The sequence below is a fragment of the Rhinolophus sinicus genome, chromosome 14 (genome assembly GCF_057876585.1).
Source record: "Rhinolophus sinicus isolate RSI-liver-muscle chromosome 14, RSI-T2T, whole genome shotgun sequence".
NCBI classification, from domain to species: Eukaryota; Metazoa; Chordata; class Mammalia; order Chiroptera; family Rhinolophidae; genus Rhinolophus; species Rhinolophus sinicus.
In genome coordinates, this window is record NC_142514.1 from 22,400,379 (window position 1) to 22,427,060 (window position 26,682).

The 26,682-nt window shown below is 46.3% G+C and overlaps 2 protein-coding genes across 28 annotated transcripts in view; one reads left to right on the forward strand and one right to left on the reverse strand.

Moving 5' to 3' along the window:
• The window catches only part of S100PBP (S100P binding protein), a 31,471-nt gene extending 17,594 nt beyond the window's left edge, over positions 1 to 13,877 (forward strand). For 22 of the 26 annotated variants that reach the window (XM_088790958.1, XM_088790959.1, XM_088790944.1 and 19 more), the window contains 2 exons: positions 9,364 to 9,451; positions 11,248 to 11,636. In XM_088790958.1, the coding sequence (XP_088647084.1) occupies positions 9,364 to 9,451; positions 11,248 to 11,389 (230 nt within the window). In that variant the 3' untranslated portion in view covers positions 11,390 to 11,636. The other 4 variants (XM_088790962.1, XM_088790953.1, XM_088790961.1 and 1 more) reach the window with 2 other exon arrangements.
• Positions 13,878 to 16,877: 3,000 nt separating this feature from the next.
• FNDC5 (fibronectin type III domain containing 5) lies at positions 16,878 to 26,203 on the reverse strand. Of its 2 annotated transcripts, none has more exons than XM_088790963.1 (7): positions 26,084 to 26,203; positions 24,014 to 24,328; positions 22,321 to 22,436; positions 21,695 to 21,893; positions 21,254 to 21,343; positions 19,310 to 19,443; positions 16,878 to 18,378 (listed from the first exon to the last, which is right to left on the reverse strand). In XM_088790963.1, exons 2-7 carry the CDS (start codon positions 24,228 to 24,230, stop codon positions 18,340 to 18,342), a joined length of 795 nt encoding a protein of 264 aa, XP_088647089.1. In that variant the 5' UTR covers positions 24,231 to 24,328; positions 26,084 to 26,203; the 3' UTR covers positions 16,878 to 18,339. The 2 variants fall into 2 exon arrangements, with proteins under 2 accessions (XP_088647089.1, XP_088647090.1); XM_088790964.1 differs by having other exon boundaries at positions 16,878 to 18,934.
• Between the last annotated feature and the right edge of the window lie 479 nt (positions 26,204 to 26,682).

Consider the following 26,682-nt stretch of genomic DNA (forward strand, 5'->3'; position numbering starts at 1 on the left):
AAATTTTTTAGTTTCGTATTTCTATATTGTTTTGGGTTATTTGTTTTTCACTTATCTTTATTATTTCTTTTCTTCTACTTACTTTGAGTTTAATTTGCTCTTGTTCTCTAGCTTTTTAAATGCAGAAGCTTAGATCACTGATTTGAGACCTTTCTATTTTCTGTAAGCATTTAAAGCCTCAAGTTTCCCTTTAAGTGCTGCTTAGGTGCATCCCACACATTTTTCCCCCCAGGGCGTGATATAAATATATTTTGAAAGCAGTCTGTGCACTCTCTAGTGAAGAACCAGCACTGAAGCCCCCCCATGCCCACCTAGTCACCCGACAAATTTTGATATGTTTTCATTTTCATTTGGTTCAAAGCAATTTCTAATTTCCCTCCTGATTTCTTCTGTGACCTATGGGTTATTCAGGAGTGTGTTGCTTACTTTCCAAATATTTGGGAGTTTTCAGCTATCTTCCTGTTCTTTATTTCTAGTTTAATTCTTTTGTGGTCAGAGACTATACTTTGTATGATTTCAGTCCTTTTAAATATACTGAGACTTATTTTATTGCCCAGCATATGGTCTATCTTGGTGAACATTCCACGTGTACTTGAAAATGTTTATGAGTATTCTGATGTTGGAGTGTTCTATAAATTTCAGTGAGGTTTTGTTGGTTGATGGTGTGTTCAATTCTATAGCCTTACAGATTTTCTTACTAAAAGGAGTATTCATATCTCCAACTATGATTATGGATTTTTCTGTTTCTCCTTTTAGTTCTGTCAGTTTTTGCCTCATGTATTTTGAAACTCTATTGGATGCATACACATTTAAGAATATTATATCCTCTTGATAAATTGACCCCTTTATCATTATGAGCTCTTTTTTCTCTTAATAGACCTTGTTTTGGAATCTACATTGTCTGATATTTATATAGCTATTTCAGCTTTCTTTCTTTCTTTTTTTTTTTTTTTTAATTGGGGAACAGTTGTTTTCCCAGGACCCGTCAGCTCCGTGTCAAGTCGTTTTCAGTCTAGTTGTGGAGGGCACAGCTCACTGGCCCATGTGGGAAACGAGCCAGTGACCTTGGTGTTATAAGCACTGCATTCTAACCACTGAGCCGTCTGACTGAGCCAACTGGCCGCCCCTATTTCAGCTTTCTTTGACTAGTGTTTGCATAATACTTGTTCCATCCTTTTACTTTTAACCTATCCATATCTTTATGTTTAAAGTAGATGTCTCGTAGACAGCATATATGCAGACCTAGGGTCTTGCTTTTATTTTTTTTCTCAGTCTCACAATCTCAGTCTTTTAATTTGAGTGTTAGTTCAGTCACATTTAGTGTAATTATAAGTACGGTTGAATTTAAATCTACCATCTTGCTACTTGTTTTTGTGTTTTTAATAGCTACATGTGGATGCCATGGAAATACTCTTTCAACCTTTTTTTTTTTCAAATGTATTTTAATTTTAACCCAATGACATCACAGCCAACAAAGTTAACTGCAATTTCTTTTTTTAACTGGGGAATATTGGAGAACTGTGTTTTTCCAGGACCCATCAGTCATTGTCCTTCAATCTAGTTGTGGAGGGCGCAGCTCAGCTCCAAGTCCAGTTGCTGTTTTCAATCTTTAGTTACAGCCCCACCATCCCTTGCGGGAGTCGAACCAGCAACCTTGTGGTTGAGAGGATGCGCTCCAACCAACTGAGCCATCTGGGAGCTCAGCGGCAGCTCAGCTCAAGGTGCCGAGGTGCCGTGTTCAATCTTAGTTACAGGGGGTGGAGCCTACCATCCCTTACAGGATTTGAGGAATTGAACTGGCAACCTTGTGGTTGAGAGCCCACTGGCCCATGTGGGAATCGAACCAGCAGCCTTCGGAGTTAGGAGCATGGAGCTCTAACCGCCTGAGCCACCTGGCCGGCCCCCGCTACTTGTCTTTTATTTGTCTATCTTTTCCTTGTTTCTTTCATCTTTTCCTCCCGTGTTTTGAGCATTTTTTAGTAGTCTGTTTTATTCGCTTATTATCTATATCACGGTTTTATTTTTAGTGGTTGTTCTAGGATCATACTTCTCAAAAGTTTTTGGTTACAGAATCCATCTGTATTCGTACACATTAAAAATTGAGGACCCCAAAATGTTTTTGTGGTTTATATTTATCTGTACTCAACCATATAAAAAGTTAGAACTGATAAGTTGTTAAACTACAGAGGGTGCCAAAAAAATGTGTACACATTTTAAGAAAGGAAAAAACTATTAAAATTACACTGATGGTAACCACTTTGAGCACCTCTTGTAATTGCAGAAGTCAAATGTGACTTGTATTCATTTTTGTTATCTGTATATATTGAGTATTACAATTTTAATACAGTTTTTTCCTTTCTGAAATTGTGTATACATTTTTTGGCACCCTCTGTATTAATATATTTAAAAATAACTCATTGCAAATGAACATAAATAATACATTTTTATTAAAATAACTATAGTTGCCAAAACAAAACCAAAAATTTAGGGAGAAGAATGGCATTGGTTTACATTTTTGCAAATCTCTTTTAATGTCTGGCTTAACAGAAGACTGCTAGATTCTCATAGGTGGTTCTGCATTCCATATCTACCATGTAGCCTCTTGAAAACTCTATAGTTCACTTTTGAGAGAATGCAAGAGGAAAAGAGAAATAACATCTCTGTTGCTATGACAGTAATTTTGACCTTGTGAAACCTCAGCAGGGTGTTGACTATTCCCAGGGATCGTTGGACACACTTTGAGAACTGTTTCTCTATCGGTTTTCAAACATAATCCATTCCGGAAGACCGTTCAAGTTCTGAAATGTTTGAAAACCGAGGCATGGTTTTCCCATAGAAAGTAATGCAAAATGGATTAATCCGTTCCAGACCTTTAAAATCAACCCCTAAAACTGCAAATTTAGCATGAATTTTACTATCTAATGATACCATAGATCCATAAAGTTTATAGTGTTCGTAAACCGAAATGTTCGTCAACGGAGACATTCGAAAACCGAGGTACTACTGTATTTTACAATGTGGCTGTTTAACTTACCAGTCTACCTTTAAATAATATACTACTTAACATATAATGTCAGGCCCTAATAACAATATACTTCAAAACCCTATTTTGTTTTTTTGTGCTATTTGTTTGTTTGTTTGTTTGTTTAAGGAAGGCGCAGCTCACCGTGGCCATGGGTGGATGGAACCGGAAAGCTTGGTGTTATCAGCACCGCGCTCTAACCAACTGAGCTAACCGGCCACCCCCTGTGCTGTTGTTTTTGTACATTATACATATGCATATATTTTCAGTACATTATTATTCTTTAAACGGTTATCTTTTAAAGACATTTTTTTAAATGAGAAAAATAGTCTTACATTTACTCACATATTTATATTTCTAGTGCTCCCGATTCTGTTCTATCTGGTATTTTCTTTTTTCCTGATGAACTCCGTTTAGTTTCTTGTAGTACAGATCTGCTACTGATGAAGTCTCTCTGCTTTTGTTTATTTACTAAGTGTTATGTTTTAGGGTGTGTTTTTTTGTTGTTGTTTTTGTTTGTTTGGGGGTTTTTTGCCTTCATTTAAAAAGAACTTGTATTTTTTTTTAAGATTTTATTGGGGAAGGGGAACAGGACTTTATTGGGGAACAGTGTGTACTTCCAGGCCTTTTTTCCAAGTCAAGTTGTTGTTCTTTCAATCTCAGTTGTGGAGGGTGCTGTTCAGCTTCAAGTTGTTGTTCTTTCAGTCTTAGTTGTGGAGGGCGCAGCTCAGCTCCAGGTCTCCAGTTGCCGTTGTTAGTTGCAGGGGCACAGCCCACCATCCTTTGCGGGAGTCGAACCGGCAACCTTGTGGTTGAAAGGTTGCACTCCAACCAACTGAGCCATCTGGGAGCTCAGTGGCAGCTCAGCTCAAGGTGCCGTGTTCAATTTTAGTTGCAGGGAGCGCTGCCCACCATCCCTTGCGGGAGTCGAGGAATTGAACTGGCAACCTTGTGGTTGAGAGCCTGTACTCCAACCAACTGAGCCATCTGGGAGGCAGCTCAGCTCAAGGTATCGTGTTCAACCTTAGTTGCAGGGGGCAGAGCCCACCATCCCTTGCGGGACTCAAGGAGTTGAACTGGCAACCTTGTGGTTGAGAGCCCACTGGCCCATGTGGGAATCGAACCGACAGCCTTCGGAGTTAGGAGCATGGAGCTCTAACTGCCTGAGCCACTGGGCCGGCCCCTTAAAAAGAACTTTTTATTTTGAAAAATTATGGACTCGTAAGATTTGAGGCTCACCTCAATTGTTTTCCTTCCCTCAGGAATCACACAATTCTGAGCAGTTTGAAAACACTTGTTTCATATATTTTGGCCAGTTTCTAGTTGCTTACAATGGGAGGTTAACCCATTCATCATGACTAGAAGTGGAAGTCTCTGCTTTGACTTTTACTGAAGGTCATAAGCAGCAATGATTATGTAAATTTTTATTCTGCATTTGCTGTTACTGTTGAGGATATTCATTTATCACTCAATATCCCTTATGTATTTACCACTTCAGAAATGAGTTATATAATAACTCATGTATCTTTTTTTTGCTTTTTTGCCTTGTCTTCAAGGAAAATCAGTCAAGATTTATAATAGATCATTGTGGTTTTATTGACCTAGAGGTGACACATTTGCATTCTTGCATTCTACTTAATCTGTTTTTCCTTTTTACTCCTATTTTATTAACCCATTTATAAAAGCAGTAGCCTACACTCCTATAGCACATTTTCTTCTTTCTTTCCCTCTTTATTTCCTCCCCTGTATTCAGGCTTGTTATTTTTTTATTTTTTTTTTTATGGCATGGCATAGAGATATTGTGATTGCCTTTAAGTTTAAGCATTTACAGGGGAAAAAATGAAGATTAGATGTTCAACAACATAGCCAGACCTCATAATAAAAAGAATCAGCCAGAGAGCCAAGCCCCCTCAGAAACGGGTGCTTTTGTTCCCTAATCAGGTTTTCCCTGCTGATTTAATACTTCTGCTGCTCCCTGTTAGCTCTCTCAAGTGTCTGTTCTCTTAGGTATCTTCCTGTGTGCTCTTTTCTCTTGTGTTCTCTTTATTAAACCTCACATTCACATTTCCAAGGAGAGTATCTGATTGATTCATTTAATGACCCGTTGGTGCCAGGCCAGCTCTTAGGTCTTAGTCAGCTGAGCGATTCCCTGTTCTTGGATCATGTGCCACACTTGATTGAATAGGGTCATGTGGTACAAAGTACAGTGCCATATAAAACCTGTCAGCAGGGCCATTGGCATAGCAAGCATTTAGCATTGTCATTCCTCCTTTATAACATTTGATTCACTTTTAACTTATTAAGGACAGTTATTAGACTGGATTTCCCCCCAAACCAGTCGGCTACATATTTATAGATTAAGGTTTAGATGAATTGCCGATCTCATTCCGGAAATATGGGGAGTTTTTTTTTCCTTCTAATTTAATTTTTAGCCACAAAAACAAAGGATAGTCTTCACCACCTTTTAACCACAACTTAAAATAAACCCATGGTGCCGATTGTTGGTCCAAGAAAGCCCATCTGTTAGAGACTGTGAAAGGAAGAGAAACTTCAAAATAAAATGTTTCCATTCTTGTTAGCATCCCTAAATTTAGAGGAAGAAGAGAATGAAGCTATGAGCTGAAGTAAGGTTTTTGGATTATTAGCCCCACATGGGTTTGAATCCTGGCTTTCCATATACTAGATGATAGATGAGTATCTTTTCTAAGCTTCCCTTTACTCATGAATAAAATGGAGATTATGGTGTTTGCCTCATGTGGCTGTTAGGATTAAATGACAGGATATATATAAAGCAGTTAGCAAAGTGCCTGGCACATACCGTGTTTCCCCGAAAATAAGACCCGGTCTTGTATTAAGTTTTGCTCCAAAAGATGCATTAGGGCTTATGTTCAGGGGATGTCATCCTGAAAAATCATGCTAGGGCTTATTTTCCAGTTAGGTTTTATTTTCGGAGAAACATGGTAACAAATGCTTGATAAATGTTAGCTCCATTATCTCTAGATTATTAAGTCTTAGTAATAATAAGAGTTACCATAGTCCATCAGTAAATTCTTAGTGCTAATGAAAACATTTTTTTGATGTATAAGCTGAGACCTAATTATTGAGCCTTGTTTACTCAGCGCTCAGGTACCAAGTGGGTATACAAGAGATACACTGTGTTATATTTCTTGTTTTCAGTCCCAGAAAAATTTTTAAGGAAAATCAGTTGAAGGTATTGTTGGAATTTGAGCTCTGTCATTAGCTGTGTGAACCTGAACATTTACCTCTCTGTGCTTTAGTTTCTTCGTCTGTAAAATGGGGAAACTAGCACTTAGGATTGTTATAAGGAATAAATAAGTGAGTTAATATGTGTGACGCACGTAGGACGGTGCCTGATACATGGTGTGTGCTCTATGTAAGTTGCTGCTGCTGGATTATGATTCCTAGCAGTTGAATACTTGAAGCCTCCGTGGGCCTCATTGACCAGTCTTCTTTTAGTTTAAAGTGAATAAGTTTCTTTGTAGGAGGTTTCAAATATACCTTTAGTTTCTATCGTCAGGACAAATTTTTTTAAATTAGTTTCGGGTGTACAAAACAATGTGTAATAGTTAAACATTTATCATTTATGTCCCTCACACAGTGATACCCCCCCCCCCCCATCTACCCATCTACTACCCCTTTAACACTGCATAGAACCATTACATTTCTACTGCAGGGCAATTTTTTCCAAGTCAGGTTGTTGTCCCTTCAGTCTTAGTTGTGGAGGGTGCAGCTCAGCTCCCGGTCCAGTTGCCGTTGCTAGTTGCAGGGGGCGCAGCCCACCATCCTTCGCGGGACTCAAGGAGTTGAACCAGCAGCCTTGTGGTTGAGAGCCCACTGGCCCATGTGGGAATCGAACTGCAGCCTTCGGAGTTAGGAGCACGGAGCTCCAACTGCCTGAGCCACCAGGCCGGCCCGCAGGGCAATTTTTTAATAGAATCTAGGTGGTAAGAGATGGGTGAGCTGAAGGACATGGTCTACAGATAATCTTGTTTCATTCTGAGACTGGACACCAGAATTTTCATATCTTGCCAGCCCTCTTTCGGTGATGCTTCAACAGAAAAACTTATCTTGAAATTCTTACAAAGCTGATTTTTTTCCCCTCCCACTGCAGTGACCTTTGTGGGGGCTAGAGGGAATGGGGTTTTAGTGATGTGAAAGTAGGGTATAGGAAAGGCAATTTGAATCAGGAACTTCGATTTTAACCAAATAAATCTAGCAGGCAAGGGGTTTTCTAATCAGAAGCTGCTTCCCTTCTTAAAGAGAAAATTCATTTCTGATTTATATTTCCTTATCAAGAAGTGAGATTAGTATGTTTTCTTTCCATATTAGTGAGAGTGAACATCTTTCCATTATGTTTATTGATCACTTGTATTGCTTTTGTGAATTGTCTATTCGTGTCCTTGACCTATTTTGTTTTATGAGGAGACTTACCTTTGTAGAATAATGACATTAAACCTTTGCCGATTATCTTTCAGATGTATTTTTCATTTTGTTAGTTGTCTTCTTTTACCCTTAGTTGTGCTTTTTTTATTTTAACTGCACAGAAATTTTTAATGTAATGAATCTATAAATTTTTCCTGAAAAGTATCATCTCATGCTTAGAGAGAGAATTTCTGCTGAGTGTCATAGTTTATATTTAGACTGATCCATTTAATAAGCATTTTTCCTTACAAATAAGTGATTGATTGTCATAAAATTTGAATACTCATTGCAAACTAACATAGGCCTGAGGCTGTAACACCATAGTAATAGCTACCACTAACTACACACCAGCTGTGTGCCAGGCAATATGCTAGGTCTTTTATGTACTATATTCCTAATATTCAACTTCAAGATAAAAGTGATTGTTGTCCACATTTCCTAGATGAGTAAAGTGGGACTAAAAGAAGTAAAATGATTTGCCCAGGATCAAAGAGCTAGTTAGTGGCTGGATTGGAATTTTAACTCAGGTCTGCCTAACTCCAAAGTATATACTTTTTCTACACAGCTTGGCTTCTTGAGACTTCAAATGAATTAAATTGGTCCTAAAAGAAATATTTTTTATCAGAGCTGGAAAAGACGGTCAGTAGCCTAGTTATTGTGCTCTTGGTTCCTAAGAGCATAGTAGAAAAGGTAATGACAAATATAATATGTAAACTGGCTGAAAGAAAGATTGCCACTGTCTAGGGCAAGGGTTTTCTAACGATGGTTGGTTCCCAGGCCAGCAGCATCAGCATTGTTGGGGCATTTGTTAGAAATGCAAAATCTCAGGTCCCACTAGGACCTGCAGAATCAGAAATTCTGGGGTTGGGGTCCAGCCATCTGTTTTGTAATACCTTCAGCTGATTAGGAGGCATGTTAAAATTTGAGACTCCCTGGTCTGGGAAAATTATTTTTATTCTCTCTAACAATAATTTCTGCTTTTGTGAGCTTCAGCCTAGGTCTCAACCCTTAAGTGCAAAATTAGTGTCATCAAATAGTGGCAAAAGCTGGAGACAAACAGGAGCTAGTTTTGAGTTCAGTTTAATAAGCGTTTAAAGCAAGTTCACCTCCCTGAGCTATAGTTTTCCATCTCTAAAATGATGTTAATAACATCTATCTCCATGTAAGATATATTTTTAGAATTAAGTAAGATAATACGTTAAGTGCTTAATAGTTCCTTGCCAGACTCCCAGGTGTTTGAGAAATTGCCTCCAGCAATTTTTCTTGTTTAGCAACAAGCCTCCACCCTCCCCGCCCCCATTCTCGACTTCTCTTGTTTCTTGAATGTATTTTGCTGTCTTGTGTCTCTAGGCCTTTGTATTAGCTACTTCTCTTAGACACCCCCACCTCCCACCACTCTTTGCCTCATTAACTTCTGTACATCCTTTAGATCCCCGCTTATAATTTACTTCCCCTGGAAGGGGCTTTCTCTAATCCCCGTTCCCTAGTTTCTGTGCTCACATAGCAGCCTGGATTTTTCCTGTCACTGCATATATCTCACAAGTTTCGGTATCGCCTGTCTCCTATAGTAACTTTATTGAGGGCAGATACAGTGTCCTGTGTATCACTATATTCTAGGGAGCAGTTAAGTTCCTCACACATTGTAGGAGCTAAGAAATGATGAATAAATGAATGGTGCCTGTCATTATTGCCTCATCATCATCATCATCATCCAAGAGCAGACTCCCCTCTCTATTAATTTTTCAGTCTCTGGCTTATAGTTTTTGTGCTGCTTGTGATAATTGTAAGTAGATAATATTAGGACCAGTGCCTGTTTTCTCTTTCTCTGAAAGCACATGCTGAGCTGACATGGTAGTTCACTGAGCTGCTTCCTAACCATGGATCCCTCTGTGTCGCAGGTACCTTGAAGGAGCTGTGTGCCTTGGTAGATCACGTTCATCATATGCATAACCCCAAATGGCCGCATCCTTCGGACCTCACCACGCGGTGAGTGGGTAATTAGGAGGAGGATGAAGAGGGTAGGATGGTACAGAAGGCATGTGGAGGGGAGTTAGGCTTATAACTGTTGTTTAATTCCAGCGGTGGGAAAAGGAGCAATACAGTATAATGGAATAAGAACTGGCCTGAAATTCAGGAAACCTGGGTTCAAATACTAGCTTTGCAATTTTTAACTAGCTGTATGATTTTTGACCTCGTCACTTTACTTCTCTGATCCTTGCATTAGTAAAATTAAGATGTTGGCCTAATTGATGTCAAAGGGCCTTCCTTTCTTGTTCTAAAGTCTTCTGTATTGATGCAGTGTGATTTTACAGATTTACTTTGATCCAATTACTCAGAAACCTTGGAGTGTCTTTGACTCCTTTCTCTCTTGCCTTGTATTCAGTCCATTAGCAAGTCCTACAAGCTCTACATACAAAATATGTCCCAAACCTGCATCATTTTCACCTGGATTATTGCAGATCTTAAATGGTCTTTGTGCTTCTGCCCTTGCCTGTCTACTATTCTCAACTCAGCTGCCAAAGAGATCCTTTTAAGGCATAAGTCCGAGTCTCTTCTTTGCTCAGAATTTTCTAGTGGCTTCCCATCTCACATCTTCTCATCTGCATGATCCCCTACAAAGAACGTGCCTGGCTGACATGGTTGGCTCACCAACCTCAGCCCCTACTCTGTGCTTTGCTCACTCGGCTCTAGTCACCCTGCCTTCCTTGCTATGTTTCAAATATGTCAGATATGCTCCCATCTCAGGTTGTTTACACTCATTGTTTCCTTTCTAGTTGTCAAAATGATAGCACTTCTCAGAAGGACAGTATATAGTATAATCGTTATTAAATTCTGGAGTCAGATGTGAATTCAAATCTAGGCTCTTCTATTTACTCCACTCTATGACCTTGGGCAAATTATTAACCTGAGGCTCAGTTTCCCTACTCATACAAGGAGTTAATGAGTGCTTTTCTCTGGATTGTCATTAGCATTGAATGAGATGAGTTGTTTAAAGAATTCAAGTGCTTTCATATAGGGCTAGATAAATGTCAGGTACTGTTACAATTATTTTCAACCCCCGCTGTTCCTCATAATCACCTGTGGAGATGTCTAAAAATACAGGTGTCCAGGCTCTGACTCCAGGGATTCTAAGTCATTAAGTCTGGGGGGTAGGAGGGGCCAAGAATCTATAGCTTTAAAAAGCATCCCAGGTGGTTATTAGGAACAACTGGGGTTGAGAATGGGCTCAAATTATCTCAATGACCAGCGCATGACTAAGGAGACTTAGAAGAAATTGAGTCTATTAATTTTTCAGTCTCTAAACTTGCAACGTAATACTCACATGATGACTTACCTTCTCTGGGAATTTTCTTCTAATTTTAACTGCTGTGTCCTGAGCAACCTTGAGCTGTGTCAGACAATGAGTCCTGTTGGAGGTACAGGTCTGATGCAAGCAATGAAATATAGATCCTGTTCTAAATGTTTCTAGAGGGAGAAAATACTATTTTCCTACTTAAGTATTATCATATATTATACATTAGGTTCTCATGGAACATTTGTGTGTATGGCACATATCACTATAATACCTGTATGGAAATTAGGTGGCTTTGGAAGTCGGAAGGAAATAGCACTTATAATGTGACTTTCATATAAATAAAATAGTATAAAATTGTGAGAATTGAAATATAAAATTAATATCCTATTTCTTAAAGTAATGATATTCTTAAAATAGTTGTGAAATAATAGTCATACCAACTGAAACCCTCATCTTTCCTGTTTTTGCTTTCCCTCTCTCCTGATAGAAACTACGCCCGGTTCCGACAGAAACCTTTGGAAAGATACAGTCTGACTCAGTGGGTTGACAAGAACAGGCGAAGCCACCAACGGTTCCAGTGTCTCCCCGATATCCAGTACAGTCCATTCGTTTCATCCCATCAGCAATGAAGGTCCCTATCTAGGGCCCTGTCCAGAGCAGCATCTCATCATCTTCTGCTGTTTTGTGCTTTGCAGATTTTTAATTTTATTTTTCATAAGATTTTTATTTAAAGAACTTGTCACCTTTTGGAAATGCCCATTGCCAACTTGAATTTTTTGTATAAAGTCCTTCATTCGTGTGTGTGTGTGTGTGTGTGTGTGTGTGTGTGTTTAAGCAGTGTTAAGTTGATTCAGTTTTTTTTTTTTTTTCTTTAAATTGAAGGTGGCCGTCTCCTGAAGCCCAGCATTAAGCCAAAACACCAGGCTCAAGCAAAACACCACCTTTATGTAGAGGTGAAGTCTACTGGTGCCCAAAAGAAATCATCTTTTAATCTCCTGGAAGGAAGGGGTTCTTTTCAGGTTGCAAGCCAGTGTTAATTATTGCCCATGACTTATAAATGGATACAGGTCACTTTTAACAACCCCTCTTACATGTTTATTTGAATCTCTGAATACTTGTCAGTATTTTAAAGTTGGTAATCTAAGACATTTGAAGTAGGATGGAGTAGGACAAAAATCCTGTTAAAAGGACAAATTAAAATCGTAAATCTTCTCTCCTTTTAGTACCTACTAGCTGCCCTTATTTTTTGGCTTTGATTTCATTCTTCATCAAATTTACTTTGCACAATAGTATTTACAAATCTTATACATCTTAACTCTGACAAAAGACTGCTGACCAACTACTGTTGACTTGTGGTCTTGTGACTGATTGTCTTCTCTGCCTTTGTTCAAGGATTTTCCTTTTTTCCCCTAGTGACCATTGTGCTGTCTAGGGTTCTGCCTGTTAGACACAGATATGCCTCTGAAGAACAGTCTTCTGACTCTTTATTGAAGAGCTGCCCACCCAGGGTCTTGACTCCAGGACAGGCCAGAAAACCAATGTTATTGAGTATCAGCTGGTCTTCAGTTTCATGTGCTGAACCTGAACTTCTAGTGTGAGGTGATGTGTTAGTCAGTGAGCCTCCATCCTGTGGGAGAGGCTTTGGAGAGGCTCTCTGTTGTCTCCGTCAGTCAGCAAGAGGTGCCTTCAGCCCCTGGATGCTACTGTCTCCTTTCGTCAAACCTCTGATGCACAGTTTCACAAAACCACTAAAGTCGGTCTGATACAGTTGTGATTAATACTGTGCACAAAAGCATTACCTGAGCGTCAGGTTTGGTGTCAACCCAAGTTGACAGACTTTGTGCAACCATCTTAATGGATGTCTTAGGATTTTGTTATTCTTTCTTTACAGACAGCTCTAGACATCTTTTCGGAGATTTTGTAGTCCAGCATCCATGCTATTGTTGTTCACTCTCTGTGAAGGTTGTACATAGTTGCTGTAGCACAGCCTGTGGTGTTGGGCTGGCTGCCTCTGTCTGGTTTGTTTCATCAGCCCTGTTTTTGTTTGTGAGTAACCCATCTTAAATATCCCACCCTGCTTTAGAAACTGACTTGGGAAAAGCTTGGTCATTCATAAATTTAGATGGATGTCCCTAAGTATTTAGTGTTATTATTCAGTCAAGGAATCTCTTTTCCATGGACATTTGGTTTAATTCTGGGACCAAGATGCTATGAAGTTCTGTTTAAGGGCAAGAGTCAAATCTGTTATTTCAGTTGTCATTTAGTACATCAGTCACTTCTCCTGGTTTCCCTAAATTAACTTGACTTGATGGAGTGAGACAAGTAAACATCTGCCTTTGGAACCATAGCATAGATAGTTAATTGTAGCTGGAATAACTAGCACTGCAGCTGTCTAGTTCCCCATAGATAACCCAAGGAGTGAAGGGCTGCGTTTTGCAGAAATCTAAGACTTGTGTTCTTGCCTTCCTGTTACAGGAGGATCTAAGTTTCACCGTGTAAAGGGAGCGTCGTCTTTGCCAAATCAAATGAGTGACGGGTTAACTATAAAATGTGACAATCACATTTCCTCTTTGCTCAAATAATTCTGTTTTTCCAAAGCGTTAGCAGCTTAATTAAATCTGTTGGACTGGGGGAGGAGAGAACTGTTCTCTAGTGATTAACATGGTATTCTTTAAGGAGAAAAAACAAAGCCAAAGAAAACTCATTATCAGGCATGCTCACCTTAAAGATGGTAGTGGGTAAAATCTGGAGTTTTAACCTGTTTTTAAAGCTGCATATCATATTTGGTGTTGGCCTCAAGTATTTCATGTGGAATTCTTACTGTATGTTACGTTATGTGCATTTAACTGCCTACCTAGCTTTCTTCATCTGTGACGACATTCTCACCACAGGGGTCTTGACAAAGCAGAGTAAAAATGTGCTATTTATATAGTTTACTTGTATGTAAAGAGCCTGAAATAACCTGTAGTTTTGCATCTAATTCAGGCCCTGATTTACTTGAGTTGTCAGGATCAATTATGAAACTGAAGTTTGGTGCCTCCTCTTCATCATGTTTTTTTCCCTGTAGCAGTTGTGTTTAATGTCATTAAAAAGAAATAAAAGTTCTTGTCAGTGGCATATGTGCTGTGGCCGTCTGTTGCAGGCTTTGAAGGAGGGTTTCTTCCTCTTCTGTGTAGGTAGGTAGTGGGGTATAGGAGGGGGCGGCACTTAGTTGAATGTGGTACTGGGAGGCGAGGGTGCATGCTCCCTATTCTTTTGAGGGTAAATTACAGTGTTGAGAAAGGCGTTCCAGCAGTTAAGAAATGTTGAGATTGATTGGGATTTGCAGCTACATAGAGTGCACGTCAGGAGGCTGACATGTGGAGAGCCTGAAATATCACTGTGCTGCTGTTTTTGCAGAGGGGGGAGATGGTTCAGCCCGGTCAGACAGACATTGCCTCGCATTCCTTCCCATGTTTGTGTGGTTGACCTCTGTGCCTCTTCTGCCTCTCCAGAGGCAGCACTGATTAAGGAAGAAGCTGAGCTAACCTGGGGCACTGTCCCTTTAAGAGGCATGTGAAACCAGAATTGATAGTACAAAATTGATGCTTGTTCTTCTCCAGAAATTGCTCCTAGAATCTGGGGTGAAGGTGGGTAGGTGTGGGAGACACAGTGTTCCTTAGATCCCTTTTATGAACCTAAGCTTCTTAGACTTACCCCCAGGAACAAGGATGAAAGGAAAGGCAATAATAGCTTGTCACTTATATTAGCCAATGCTTTTTAAATTTCAACTCGTGCTGAGAAAATGTGTGGCAACATGTTTGGACAGGCTCTCTGTGCTGCTGTTCTATAAATTTTGTCTAGTGTATATTTTACAGTTCAAGCACAAGGTTCAATATAAATTTGCTAAATCCTCAGCTGTTTGGTACTGCTGGAATCGGAGGTACTCCTGACCTATCCATACCCATTGTGTTCCTGTCAGGGAGGTGACCCTTTACCCGGGAATTGCTTGTTTCCTTTTTAGCAGTGTGTTACTGTAGGCATCAAAGATTTCACAGAGCAGGCTGGATTCTCTGATACGGTGGTGTCCCTTCCCCTTTGTTAACCATTCTCTAAAACATTCTCCTGTTTTGAGCTTTGTAGAAAGTAAAACTCCAAGCACCTAAAACTAGAAAACTCAGTTCCCTGCTCTTGAGTGTTGTCCTGCTTTTCTAAGAGAAAACAATGATTCCTAAGCTGATTCTAAGGTATGCTTACTTTGTGCCAGAGCACCTGTCCGGAAAAAAATTTCCACTTGTCAGAGGAAATACCAGCTGGTCAGTGGTGGAATTCCTTAATGAACAAGCTCCTGCCTTGTCAATCGTCTCCATCTGTCCTCCCCCTACGACAACTGGAACATGCCGTAGACAGAAAATCTGACCCTCCCCAGCACCCATTGAGAAGAGGGTGGAATGTAATCATTTGGAGAATCTTCAAAGCAGTCCACGTGATAATCCTGAAATGTATCATTAAGGAATTATTCAGATACAAAGATCTTCAATTTAGTTTCAAGTAACACTTGACGGTTTGGGAATATAATACTGATGGAGCTCGGTGGGGCTGGAGCTGGGGCGGAGGGTCCCCCATTTGTGTAACAATTTGTTCTTGGAGGCTACTCGTAAAAGCAACATCCCAAAACAGAAATCGGTTTGAAGAAGGTGAGAAATTACAAGCCTAAAACATCGCATGATGTTTGCTGAGATGTTACATATTTCCGTAAAGGGTTGAATTAAAGATCTTAAAAGTGGATTCTATAGGAGGCCTAAACTGAAAAGCTGAGGGTTGAGGGGACAGGATTAGGAGAAAAGGACTCCTGCCCCCATAGAAACACTCCCTAGACCCTGAGGTTTTCTTCTGCCTATGAGGAAGCCCCTCAGCTCCCAGTCTAGGTGGTAGGAGGGGTGTGGGAATCTTCTGTTCTTACCCCTTTGTTCTTGACAGATGAGGAAACCAGTGTCCCCACTCCACCCTACCCCATGTAGCTGGCCTGAGGCGTTAACGTGTGTTACAAGGCAGGGTCTCCAGCCTCTCAGTCCTGCATTCCTCCCACAGGCCTGCTGTGGTCTGCAAGTCAGGTCTCTCCAAGACTTTGCCTGTGAGGAATCTGTGGATCTGAGTGGTCCCAACCCACAGCTGTAAGGTTCTGTGCAACTACAGTTGATTGAGGAAAAGCTCAGTCGTAAAAGAACTTGGTCCCGTAGAGAGGTAATTAAAGGGAATGGAGTTTAAGCCAGGGGTGTTGTTTGCTCCTCACCCCTCACACCCTCAGCTGATGTACCACAAGCACAGATAAGGAGAAGGCAGGCAACTCCCATTAAGCAATGCTCCCTGTACCCCGCTAACACCTGTCTGTCCCTGCTGCTGACGGGGCTGCTTCATCACTTGGCACTATGCGGACACCAAGGACCTGGGAAGTACCTCTCTGGGGTCTGGCTTAGCGTTCTATATGCTAATTGATTCTCCACTTTCCTACTCGGCCTCTAAGACCACCTGCTTTTGGAACTTTCCAGAACAGCCTACCCTAAACCCCGCTCACCTGACATTTTCTCTCCAAACTCTTGCTGGCTGTGATGGAAATGTTCGAGGTGCCCCATTTACTGGGTTGCTCATTGGCTAATGGCATCATTACTCCACCTTTCCGTCTGCTGTTGGGATCATAATGATGTTCCTTTAACAGCCCAGAACAGCATGCTGCAAAGACAGCCGCAGCCTCTGTAGTTCCTCCACTTCCCTCCTCACCCCTGGGAGAAACAGGACTGCATTCCTCTGGCCAGGGAAAGCACCCAACCCCTCTGTGGAAGGGGAAACCCTTTGTTTTCAAAACTGAGCCCCAGCCTGCATACCTATGTGGTTCGGCAGCCCAAGCTTGGTTTGGCGGTGGGTGGGTGGGTGGGGGGGGCTCAGTAATAGGACGATGGAGCAGCTATTTTCTCCTCCTACACGTGCATCCCCATCTGTTCGAGATTTCCCTTCCAACTCCAGCTTGGCTGGCAAGCATGTCCCTAAGAAACTGCAGGCCAAAATGGAGAGAGAACTGACTGGCTGCCAACTGCCAGAAAAAGAGGGCAACATTTGGGCATTTACCAGAAGACAAGGATGTGCCTTTTCATTTGTCTTTTTATTTTCCGTTTAAAAAGTGGTTATTGCTCTAACTGGATCAGAGGTAAGGACCTCTCCCCTAAGGAGCCGTGGCCTTGCAGCCCCATTCAGCAGGGATGGAAGTCACAAGACAATGAGTGGAGCCTCATGCCCTCCCATGAGGAAGCCCTTAGTACTGCTGACATCTGCCCGGTACCCTGTCTCTCCTCCCTGTGCTCCATACTCGGCAAACAGAGCGGTGGCTGACCCGCCACGAGAGCTCTTGTAGACCGGAAGGAAGGGGCGGTCATTGGGTGATGGCTTTCAGCTCTCTGGCTTGGGGCTATTGCTCTTGTTCAGTTCAACAGGTATTCACAGAGCGCCTACTGTGTGCCAGGCTTGTGCTAGGCGCAGTCCTCCCATACTCCTGTCCTCGGCCACCCCTGGAAGATGCAGATGTCCATCTCTTCCTGAGCAGGCATTCAGCAGCCGTAACTTGTCAGTCCTAGGGAAGGGGTCTGCCTTCCCTTATCAAGCACCATTTTTTTTTTTTTTAACCAGAAAGGGGCAGTGGAGAGAGACCTGTCACCTCACACCACACAGGCTCTAGGGAAGGACATGAGGACCCTGGGTAGCTTTCACAGAACTCTGGATGAGATGGCAAGATATGGAGACCCCAGGGGCCAGGACTGCTGTGACTGTGAATGGCTCAGGCCTGCCTTCCAGTAGCTTCAGCTCCCGAGTGGGTGACTATGCAGCCCCAGCATGTCCCACGTGGACGTACCTTTCCAGTTGTCCAAGTCAGCATTGTTACAACTCCAAGAGACTTTTCCTAAAGGAACGGGCCTTCCAGGTCTCTTTCCTACGTAAGACCCCAGACTGATGGTCTTGCAGTCAAAATAAGGGCCAAAGAAGACCAGAGGATGCAGGCAAACAGCTCGGAATCCCTTTGTCCTCTGGAGTGAAGCCCTTCGATTGTGTTTTCAAAAAGAGACAAAACAGATAACATCTCACTCACAAAGTTGTGCATCATGCCACAAACAAGTCCTTGATGGCTGGATCCAGAAAAGGCTTGATGGCTGCCATGACCCTGCCTCGCAGGCAGCCCCACGGCTTCCCTGATGGTTCTTGGTCTAAAAGACAGCTTGAGTCAATCTAGGTGCTTGTCATTTCCCAAGAGCTTTGTGCGTTTTCTCAGAGAGGAAGCCAGTCCAGGAGACGAGAGGAGGCAGAGAGAAGGCTGTGTCTCATGCAGCTTTGCCTTTTCCAGAATGGGGCCAGGCCTTTGAGTTTTGTGGCTTGTTTATTTTTTGCAGAATTTGGGTTTGTAGTTCAGCCTCCTTCACCAGACTAGGACATGGGGGAGGGATAACAGTGCAGCTAGCCGTACCTCCCCCTCCACTGCAGTCCTCTCTCCCTGTGCCTGTGGGCCTGGGGACCAGCAGAGAAGAAAAATGAAATCCTTCTCCCTGCAGGCAGGCTGTCACGCTTTTATGATGTTCACCAAGGGCATGTTTGGAAACTGGGAGGAGAAAAAGGAGAAAAGCGGCCGGGGCTAATTGAATAGACTTCTTGCAAGGTTGGAAACGGAACGAGAAGGAAGGGTACAGCAAGGCTGCAGTCTAAAAGCCAGACTCTTGTTCCGTGAGGAAGGAGTAGCCCTGCCTGGATGTCTTGTCTCTGCCTTCTCAATCCCAGCCTTCGGCCTCACTCAGCTGATGGCCAAGACCAGGTCCTGGACTCACGGCCCCTGGTACCCAGTCCACCCCCAGCAGAGCCATCCCACTGGTTGGTTCTCACATCCTGCAGATCTGCCTCTGAGCACAGCCTCAGCCACTGACGTTGTTGAGGTGCTTCTGGAGATGGAGGTTAATAAGAGGCTTCAGGAAAATGCGCCAGAAAGAGAAGCCAAGAGAGAGGACAGTAAGCCAGAGGGTGTAAGGAGATGGAGGGAGGAGGAAATGCAGAGAGAGCCAGATGTTTGTCAGATAATCATCGTCAAGACCGTGAGATCCTCTTACATTCTCTACTGTCTTTCTTCTGAGCTGCTCAGAGCAAGCACTGAAAAGGTTTCATATCTGTTTTACAGAAGAGGAAATGAGGGTACAGAGGTGAAGCAGCTGCCCAAAGTCACACACACCGCACAGCAGCAGCAGAAATGAGCTCAGAGGCCCCTCTCTTCTTGTCCCACACCAACCAAGAATTCTGCCCTCCCCACTCGCTGCCTTTGTGTGTTTTGTTTTTTATTTAACTCCCACTGGCCCCTGGCACCCTGCAAAAGCAGAGGATCCAAAATCAATTTGGAGAGTCCCCTGGGTCACACAGGCAGTGGCCAAGCTTGGCTCTGCCCAGCTGTAGCCATGCCAGGCCCTCAACTGACCCCTTCTGTGGTCCAGGGACTCCCGGTGTGTGAGCCAGGGGGCCGCCCACCCACACCCAAGTCTTGCCCTCACCTTGCTGCGGAGAAGACCCCCGCCTTGGTGCTCTGGTGTGCTGGTTTCTGATGCACTCTTGGTTTTTTCCTTGTTGTTATTGGGTTCATTGTCCTTGATAATGTCGTATTGGCGGCAGAAGAGGGCGATGACGCCTGGGGAACAAAGGAGAGCAGTGGGAGTCCTTGCTGCTTGCTCCATTCCCATGAGCTCCTGTGAGGGACCGAGCTCCAGACGGTCTCTCACCTGCACTACTGCAAGTCTGCCTCTGGCCTCTGGCTCCTGCGGCCACCGGCCACCGGTCCCCTTACCAGCCAGCCCCTTCACTGCTGCTGGGTTGGGCCTCACAGCACCACGAGGGTCCCTATTATTAGCGTCCCCAGTTAAGGAGTGAGGACACGATGCAGAGCTTAAATAACTTAATCAAGGTTGCTCAGGGCTGGAGCTGGGATGTGTACCCCAGGGCCTGCACTCTGCCAAATGTTTATTGTCATCAAACTAATAATACAGAGCATAAGAGTTGTTGAAAGTCAGATAGCATCAAGGCAGCTACCTCCACTTCTTGTAGGTGTCTTTCCCATTTCTACTGCCATATGTGATGTAAAGTGCTATTTCTTGACCTCTCTGTTTTAGATATTATTATCTGCTGACTTCCCACCGTGGTAGGTAACCCCCAACGACTGCCCCTGTTTCCTTGCCCATCATCCTCACAGAATTATATCACAATTTTGGGTTAATTCACTCTGTTTATATTGTTACGATTATGTAAATACTATATGTGCCACGTCTAATAATACACCATAAGTGAACCTGTTTTTTGTACAATCCTTTGTTTTTCTTGCTTTCCTCCCCGCCCCTCCCCAAGGGCCTATTTTTCCATTTGGGACATTTTCCCCCCAAATGCTTCTACCGTAGAGCCTGCCCTCTCGACCACCATGCTAATACAGCTTTGGCATGGTGTTCAAATCCCTCAAAACAGGCTCCAGTCCTGCCTCACCATCCTTTACGCTCCACTTTCTACCGTCTCTCTTTCTACCTTTGCAGCTGCACTGAGCCAGACTGAGGTTAGTTTATTTCTTGAACACACTGTGCCCATAACACCTTTCCTTTTTTTGGCTGCCTGGTGAACTTCTTTTCATCCTTCAAAGCTCGAATCCCATGTTAGCTCCTCTTTGTGTTTTTCCTGATTCCTAGCCCCGGAATTAATTCCCTCTCCTCTGCTCCCATACATGGTACTATTGTAGTGTTCCTCACACTGCATTATAGTTAAGGCCGGGCCTGGCTTCTCCCAGACCGAGCTCCTTGCAAGCATGGGGCTCTTCTTAGTCGCAGCTGTCGCCCTACCTGGAATGCACTATCTGGAATGAAGTGGCTGTTCAGAAAATGCTCGTTGAGTTGAGTACAAAAACGAAATTTGATCTTTATCCGCACGGAGCTCACAGACAAGTGGGAAAAGAGAGAGCAATAAGCCCAACTAACTGATCTAAGAAGGGCTAAAGAGAGGGGCAAACAGTGGGCTGTGGGTCACCGAGGCAGGAGGGACAGTCCAGTGAATGGGTTGGGGAGGCTTTCTGGAGGCATCTCAGAGCCAGTCCAGAGGGTGAGTTGTGTTAAGAGCGTGTCCCAAGCCTGAGCTGCCCAGGCCTGAAGCACAATCCCTAAGAGGGAGGAGGCTGCTGTGTCGTGGCCAGAAGACACAGAGGCCACGGATGTGTCACCACCAGGAGCCCAAGCGAGGGGAAGGGCACGTGTTCATATAATCCTGTGTGTGTGTGTGTGTGTGTGTGTGTGTGTGAGGGCTGAGTTAGAGATCTGGTCCCCAGAGCTGGCCCAGGCAGGACTTAGAGACTTCTGACCTCTTAGCTCTCGCCAAGCCCCTTTCCTTCCTTTCTGGGAGATGAGGGGTCTGGTTAGGTCATCCGTTTCCCAGAGGGTAAGTGCAGCTGGGCTGGGGGCCAGACTCACCCGCCCACATGAAGAGGACCACGACGATGATCAGCACCTCGCCCGTCCGCAGCTGCTGGTTCCTCCCCATCTCCTTCATGGTCACCTCATCTGCAGGGAGAAAGGCACTCGGTCCGGCCTCCTTCCCTCCCCCAGCCACAAGCTATTAGCGCTTGTGTCTATAGGTGCCCACACATCTCACAAAACGAGGTTCGAGACTATGCTGATGGATACTTGGGGTGGCAGCAATAAGACTTAATCCAGAATTGAGAATTTATATACCCATTGTCCTGAGTCACGAGAGTGACTTCCTCTCAGGTACTGCTTGACTAGGCAGTGGGGGGTGGCGGGGAGATGTGGGGGGAAGGACGGGGGATTCAGGGCTTTCCTCACCCCCCACTACTCTGGCCCTGACCAGCCCTCACCCCACCCCGTCCCTTGCAAACAGTGACCCCGGCCTGCCTTTGTTCTTGGCGGCCATCTTCTCCGCCTCGCGCGGAGTCTTGAAGAGCACCGGCTCGCTGGCCGGACTCTGGCCCTGAACGGAGATGGCCTGTACGTGCACAATGTACTCCGTGTCCTCCTCCAGATCCCAGAGGGCGCACGAGCGGGTGGTGGTGTTCACCTCCTGGATGAAGCGCAGCATCCGCACGTCCTTCTTCTGCCAAGGCAAGAGCCAGCCCCGTTTTCAGTGCCTAGTCACCACCCCACTCTGCTGCCTCTCCGGGGGTGATAATGGGCTCACCTGCCTACCATGCTAAGCTCTTTGCATACAGAATCTTCCTGATGCATTCCATCATCTCTGCAGTTACCAATATCTCCATTTTACAAGATGAGACAGGTCAGAGAGGTTAGGGAAGTTGCCCAAAGCCATACATCTAGTGAGAACTGGAGCCGGATTCCAAACAAAGGCTCTGGAGCCCTGACTCACTGACTGATTCCCTCTGGGGCCCCCCCTTTCAAACCATATGTGCAACTTTCTGCCTGTCTTTCTTGCTCCTCGTTCCTTTTCCTGTTTCTTTCTGCACCCTCCTCCTCCCCCACCCACCAGTACTATCTCGATGTGTTCTTGCCTCCCAGAGGGTTACCTGCTGAGAGATGGCAAATCCGATGACAACTTCATCCTCCAGGACATCCCAGCTCACCACTGCGGAGTTAGCCTTCAGGTGCCTGACAGTGACATTCACTGGGGCCGAGGGGCTGTCTGGGGGTGGGGAGGCACCTGAGCCTGAGCACCCTCTGCTGCGAGGCCCAGGCCCACTGTCTCCTAAGTGGAAGTCTGGGGAAGGCCATGCAATGTGGAAAGGAAGAAACCAAGGCCTCCATGGGGTTGGCACACGGGCCTGTTCCTTAGCTGTTGCAGGGCCAGGCCTGAGGCCTCAGGCCCCTTGTGTCCAGGGTGGGAGCCCCTGCTGGTCACAACTGGCCCTACCAGGGGTCCAAGCTAAAATGGATGGGCCTGGCCAGGGCCAGATCTAAAGGAGGGGCGGTAAGAGGTGGAGCCACCAGCAAAGGAGAGACATAGGTGGCCAGGGTTGCGGGAGCTGAAGGTTAGTCAGATGAAAAGCAGTCAAAAGCACTCCCAGTCCAGTGCTCGATCTACAGTACTGCACTGTCAAGTGAGTGACCTTGAGAAAAGAAGAAAGACCCAGAGGTCGAGAAGAGCCAGGCTGGGGCGAGCCCTGGGAAGGGAATGAGGAACAGGAGAGGAACTCTGTATTGCGGTGACTCAGGCAGAATGAAGCCTGGGGAAGGGCCTCCCTGAGCCTCTTCTCTACACTCTGCCAGCTCCAAAAGGCAGGTGGGGAGGTGGCAGGGGATGATGGAGTCACTCAGAGCAGGGCCCTCAGTGGAGAGTGGGGAGTACAGGGTAGGGCCTTCTGGATGTGGGAAGAGGATGAAGGGGTCAGTTGAGAAGGGAGTAGGAGGGGGAGTGATGGGGACTGTGGGGGTCAGAGAAGGAAGAACCTTTTAGGAAAGGGGCCTCTGTATGCCGCCAGGGGAAGACCTGGGCCTGAGCAGCACCCCTCACCCCACAGATGAGTGGACCCAAGGCCCAAGAGGAGACAAAGCCAGATGCGGAGCCAGAGAGAAACAGGACACAGACAGGTGGTGGCAGACACAGATCCAGAGAACAGACAACTGGGGTATCAGAGACAGACACAGACATGGAAGCGGTGAGAGAGAGAGCACTGAGCCATGGACAGATGGGCACAGGGAGAGATGAAGGAGGCAACAACAGCCAGAAGGGACAGAGACAGGCCCTCAGAGGAGGTGGGCGAGGATGAGGCTGGGCCCCACCGGGCAGCCCAGACACTGACTGCACCAGGCTCAGGGGGCCACCCTCACCCACCCTGTGCCCTTGGTACCAGTCCCCGTCTCCCTCACCCATGCTCACACACACAGTGGGACCCCATCCTGCTCTGACTTTGCAGAGTTGGCCTGCAGGGCTTTGGGGACAAGGAGGGAGGCCCAAGGTGGGAGGACTGGTGTCCTCAGCTGCTCCCTAGGACAGAGAAGGGAGCTAGGGCACCTGAGGAAAAGGCTGGGGGTCGGGGCAATGGGACTGAGGATCACAAGACCCCAGACCCCAGGGCTGGGGTGGCAGGGAAGAAATTTGGGGGCCGGAGGGCGGGTCTGGGGGTCAAGAAGGCAGGAAAGAGCCTAGGGATGGGGTTAGGGAACAGTGAGAGGGGCAGAGACGGGTCCCGGGGAGCAGGGGAGGGAACTGAGGACTCCCGCCGCCCGGCCCGCGCTGAGCCCCCGCCGGGGCCCCCTTACCCGCCTGCACCAGTGCGAGGCAGACGTAGCCCAGCCACAGGCGAAGCGCGGTGCGGGGCGGCCCGGGGTGCATGGCGGCTGCTCCGGCCGGCTGGCCCGGGGCGGCGCAGGGGGACGCGGCTCTGGCGCCCGGCAGCCGCTGGCGCTCGCGCTCCGGCCCGCGGCCCGCCCGGCCCACCCTGCCCGGCCGCCCCGCGCCGCCCCGCGCCGCCTGCATGTCGGCTCCGCGGACAACGACTCCCGCGCGGCGGCGGCGGCGGTAGCGGCGGCGGCGGCCGCGTCCACGTCGGGCACCCGGGGGGAGGGGTGCCCCCGCTGCGGGGAGAGGAGCAGGGCGGGGTGAGGGCCGAGGGCGCCCCCTCCCGCCCCCTCCCGCTCCCACTCCCCGCTGGACCGGTCTCGGGATCCGCGGGACTCGCCACCTGGCAGCTCACACCCTCTTGCCGCTGCAAGAGCCCAGTGGGGCTTCTCTCCTCCCCATCGTGCTCGGCCCCAGCCTCGCAGCCCCTCTCCCCCCTGCACACAGCCAAGACCCGGCCCCCATCTCTGCCCTTTCACAAAGGAGAGGGAGGACAAGTGGCACTGAGATGTGTCCCTTTGTGCCCCACCCCAACCTCCGCCTGAGGGTCCCCAACCCTCACTCCATCCCAGACCCGAGGTCTTGCTGGCTGGGACCGGATGGAGCAGAGGGGAGCAATCACAGCAGGGGTAGAGTGCCCGGTAGGTGCTGGGGTGCATACAATAGGTGCTCAGCGTTTACCATGGAGCCGAGAAGAGAGTGAGCGCTCTGACACACTGGAGGGCCTACCTCTGTGACCCTCGGCCAGTCCTTCCCCTTCTTGGGGCCACCATTTTTATCTCCGCAAGGAGAGTAATAGTGAGCATCTACTAGGTGCCAGATATTGTGCGAAGGGCTTTATTTGCATTATGTGGCCTGCTTCTCACCTATGAGGTCGTGCTCTGCTGTGGCATTTTGCACAGGAGGACACTGAAGCTTGGAGGGGTTACTGGACTTGCCAAGGACTCACAGCACAGCCAGGATTTGAACACGGGCTGATCTGACTCCCAAACCAGTGCTTGACACAATTGTCTCCCCACCTAAAGTGAACTCTGCCACCCTGGGATCCCTGAGAACCTAGAATTTGCCCCTGCCAACTCCTCCCCATTTAGAGAACAACCTGGAAAAATCTCTTCCCAAGAGCAGGGTGAGGTAGGAGTGGCTCCAGTCTCCCCACCCCCCCTTCTGGCCTGGATGAACGCTATGATCAGTGAATGAGCTAATGACTAAAGTGCAGGGGTCTCTGGAGTCCTGGCAAGCAGCCAAAGTCAATAAAAGGGTTTGGATGACCCCTCCCTTATTACCTTGGGGACATCCATATACCTACCACTGTCTCTACCTTGGTCCCACACACCATTCTACCCAATCCACTTCTTTTCTGATCTTGGAGTGCCAGAGAAATGCCTTCATCCTGCACCCACCACCCTCTCTCAGATGAGAGGACCTCTGGAACACCAGACAAGTAGGGAAGCTGCCTACCTCCACCCTGTGACACTCCATCCTGAATCCCAGTCAGAGAAACAAGGTTAAAGAGAGAGGCATTGCCCCAGAATCCTTGATGGTGGGGGAAGGGTGCAGAGGGGGTGGGGGGCATCTCTCTAAATGAGCTCCTCTGGCACTGTCTGAAATTCCACCATTAGTGGATCATTCCTTTGGATCTTAAAGGACTTCTGGTCTTCCAGAGGCCCCTGGAAGGACTAATCCTTTTTGGAAAGGGAACACCTTTCAAAGTTATCCCACAGAACCGTCTTCAAGATCTCCCCTCTTCCCCCTTTTAGATCAAGAAACTGAAGCCCAGAGATGGAAAGAGCTTGGTGCAAATTCAGTGCTTATCCCAGGGACTTCTGGACCAAAGTTCTACTTGGTCACCTTGGAAGGGGTGAGATGAAAGGGGGCTCAGAGGTTCTTGCTGAGAAGCGAAATTTAACTGGCCAGCCCCTCAGTACACCTAGGCCTGCTCTGCTTGGCAGGCTGACACTCCCTGAGCCCCATCTGTTTCCTCAGCCACATACCTTTTCCTGGGGTAAGCCTCAGTTGGGACCTCCACCTGGTTAGGATAGGAGCCTGGGAACCAGAGCACCTCTCTCTTTCTGTCCTTTTTCTTCTCTCTCTCTCTCTCTCTCTCTCTCTCTCTCTCTCTCTCTCTCTCTCTCTTCCTTTCTTCTTTTTCTTTTCCTCTGCTGGCAGCTGCTTTACGCCCCACCCTGCCTGGCATCGCCCCGCCCCACCAGCTGCAGCTTGGCCCCTAGGGACCCCCACCCCCACCCACCAGGGAAAGACAACATGGGGCCTGTAGGAGCAATTGGAGTCTCCTTAGGCCTCATGGCAGAAGCCAGCAGGAAGGAGAGGAGTCATTTAGAGGTCACAGAGTCCATTCCTGTCCCTGCTGGGGAATAAAGGAGGTGGGGTCTGGAGGCCAGTCCAGCGCCGGGGGGAAGGGAGTCTTGGCGCCACCTGCTGTCATCTTCAGGTATAACCCCAAGTAGATGTAGGGCATTGGGAGGGGGAGATGGCTGTGTCTGAGGGTTTGAGAGAGATGGTGAAGAGTTGCTGGAGGAGGGGGCCTGAAAGACGGGGAGGATTTGCAGAGTTGTGGCTGTGGAGGTGTAAC

What these genes read in the sequence shown, in the direction of transcription:
- FNDC5 (XM_088790963.1), bottom strand. Translation starts at nt 24,230, where the DNA reads ATGCAGGCGGCGCGGGGCGGCGCGGGGCGGCCGGGCAGGGTGGGCCGG. An exon ending in GATTTGCCATCTCTCAGCAG is followed by an intron (nt 21,894 to 22,320) that starts GTAACCCTCTGG and finishes TTGCCTTGGCAG; the next exon opens with AAGAAGGACGTGCGGATGCT. An exon ending in GGTCCTCTTCATGTGGGCGG is followed by an intron (nt 19,444 to 21,253) that starts GTGAGTCTGGCC and finishes TTTGTTCCCCAG; the next exon opens with GCGTCATCGCCCTCTTCTGC.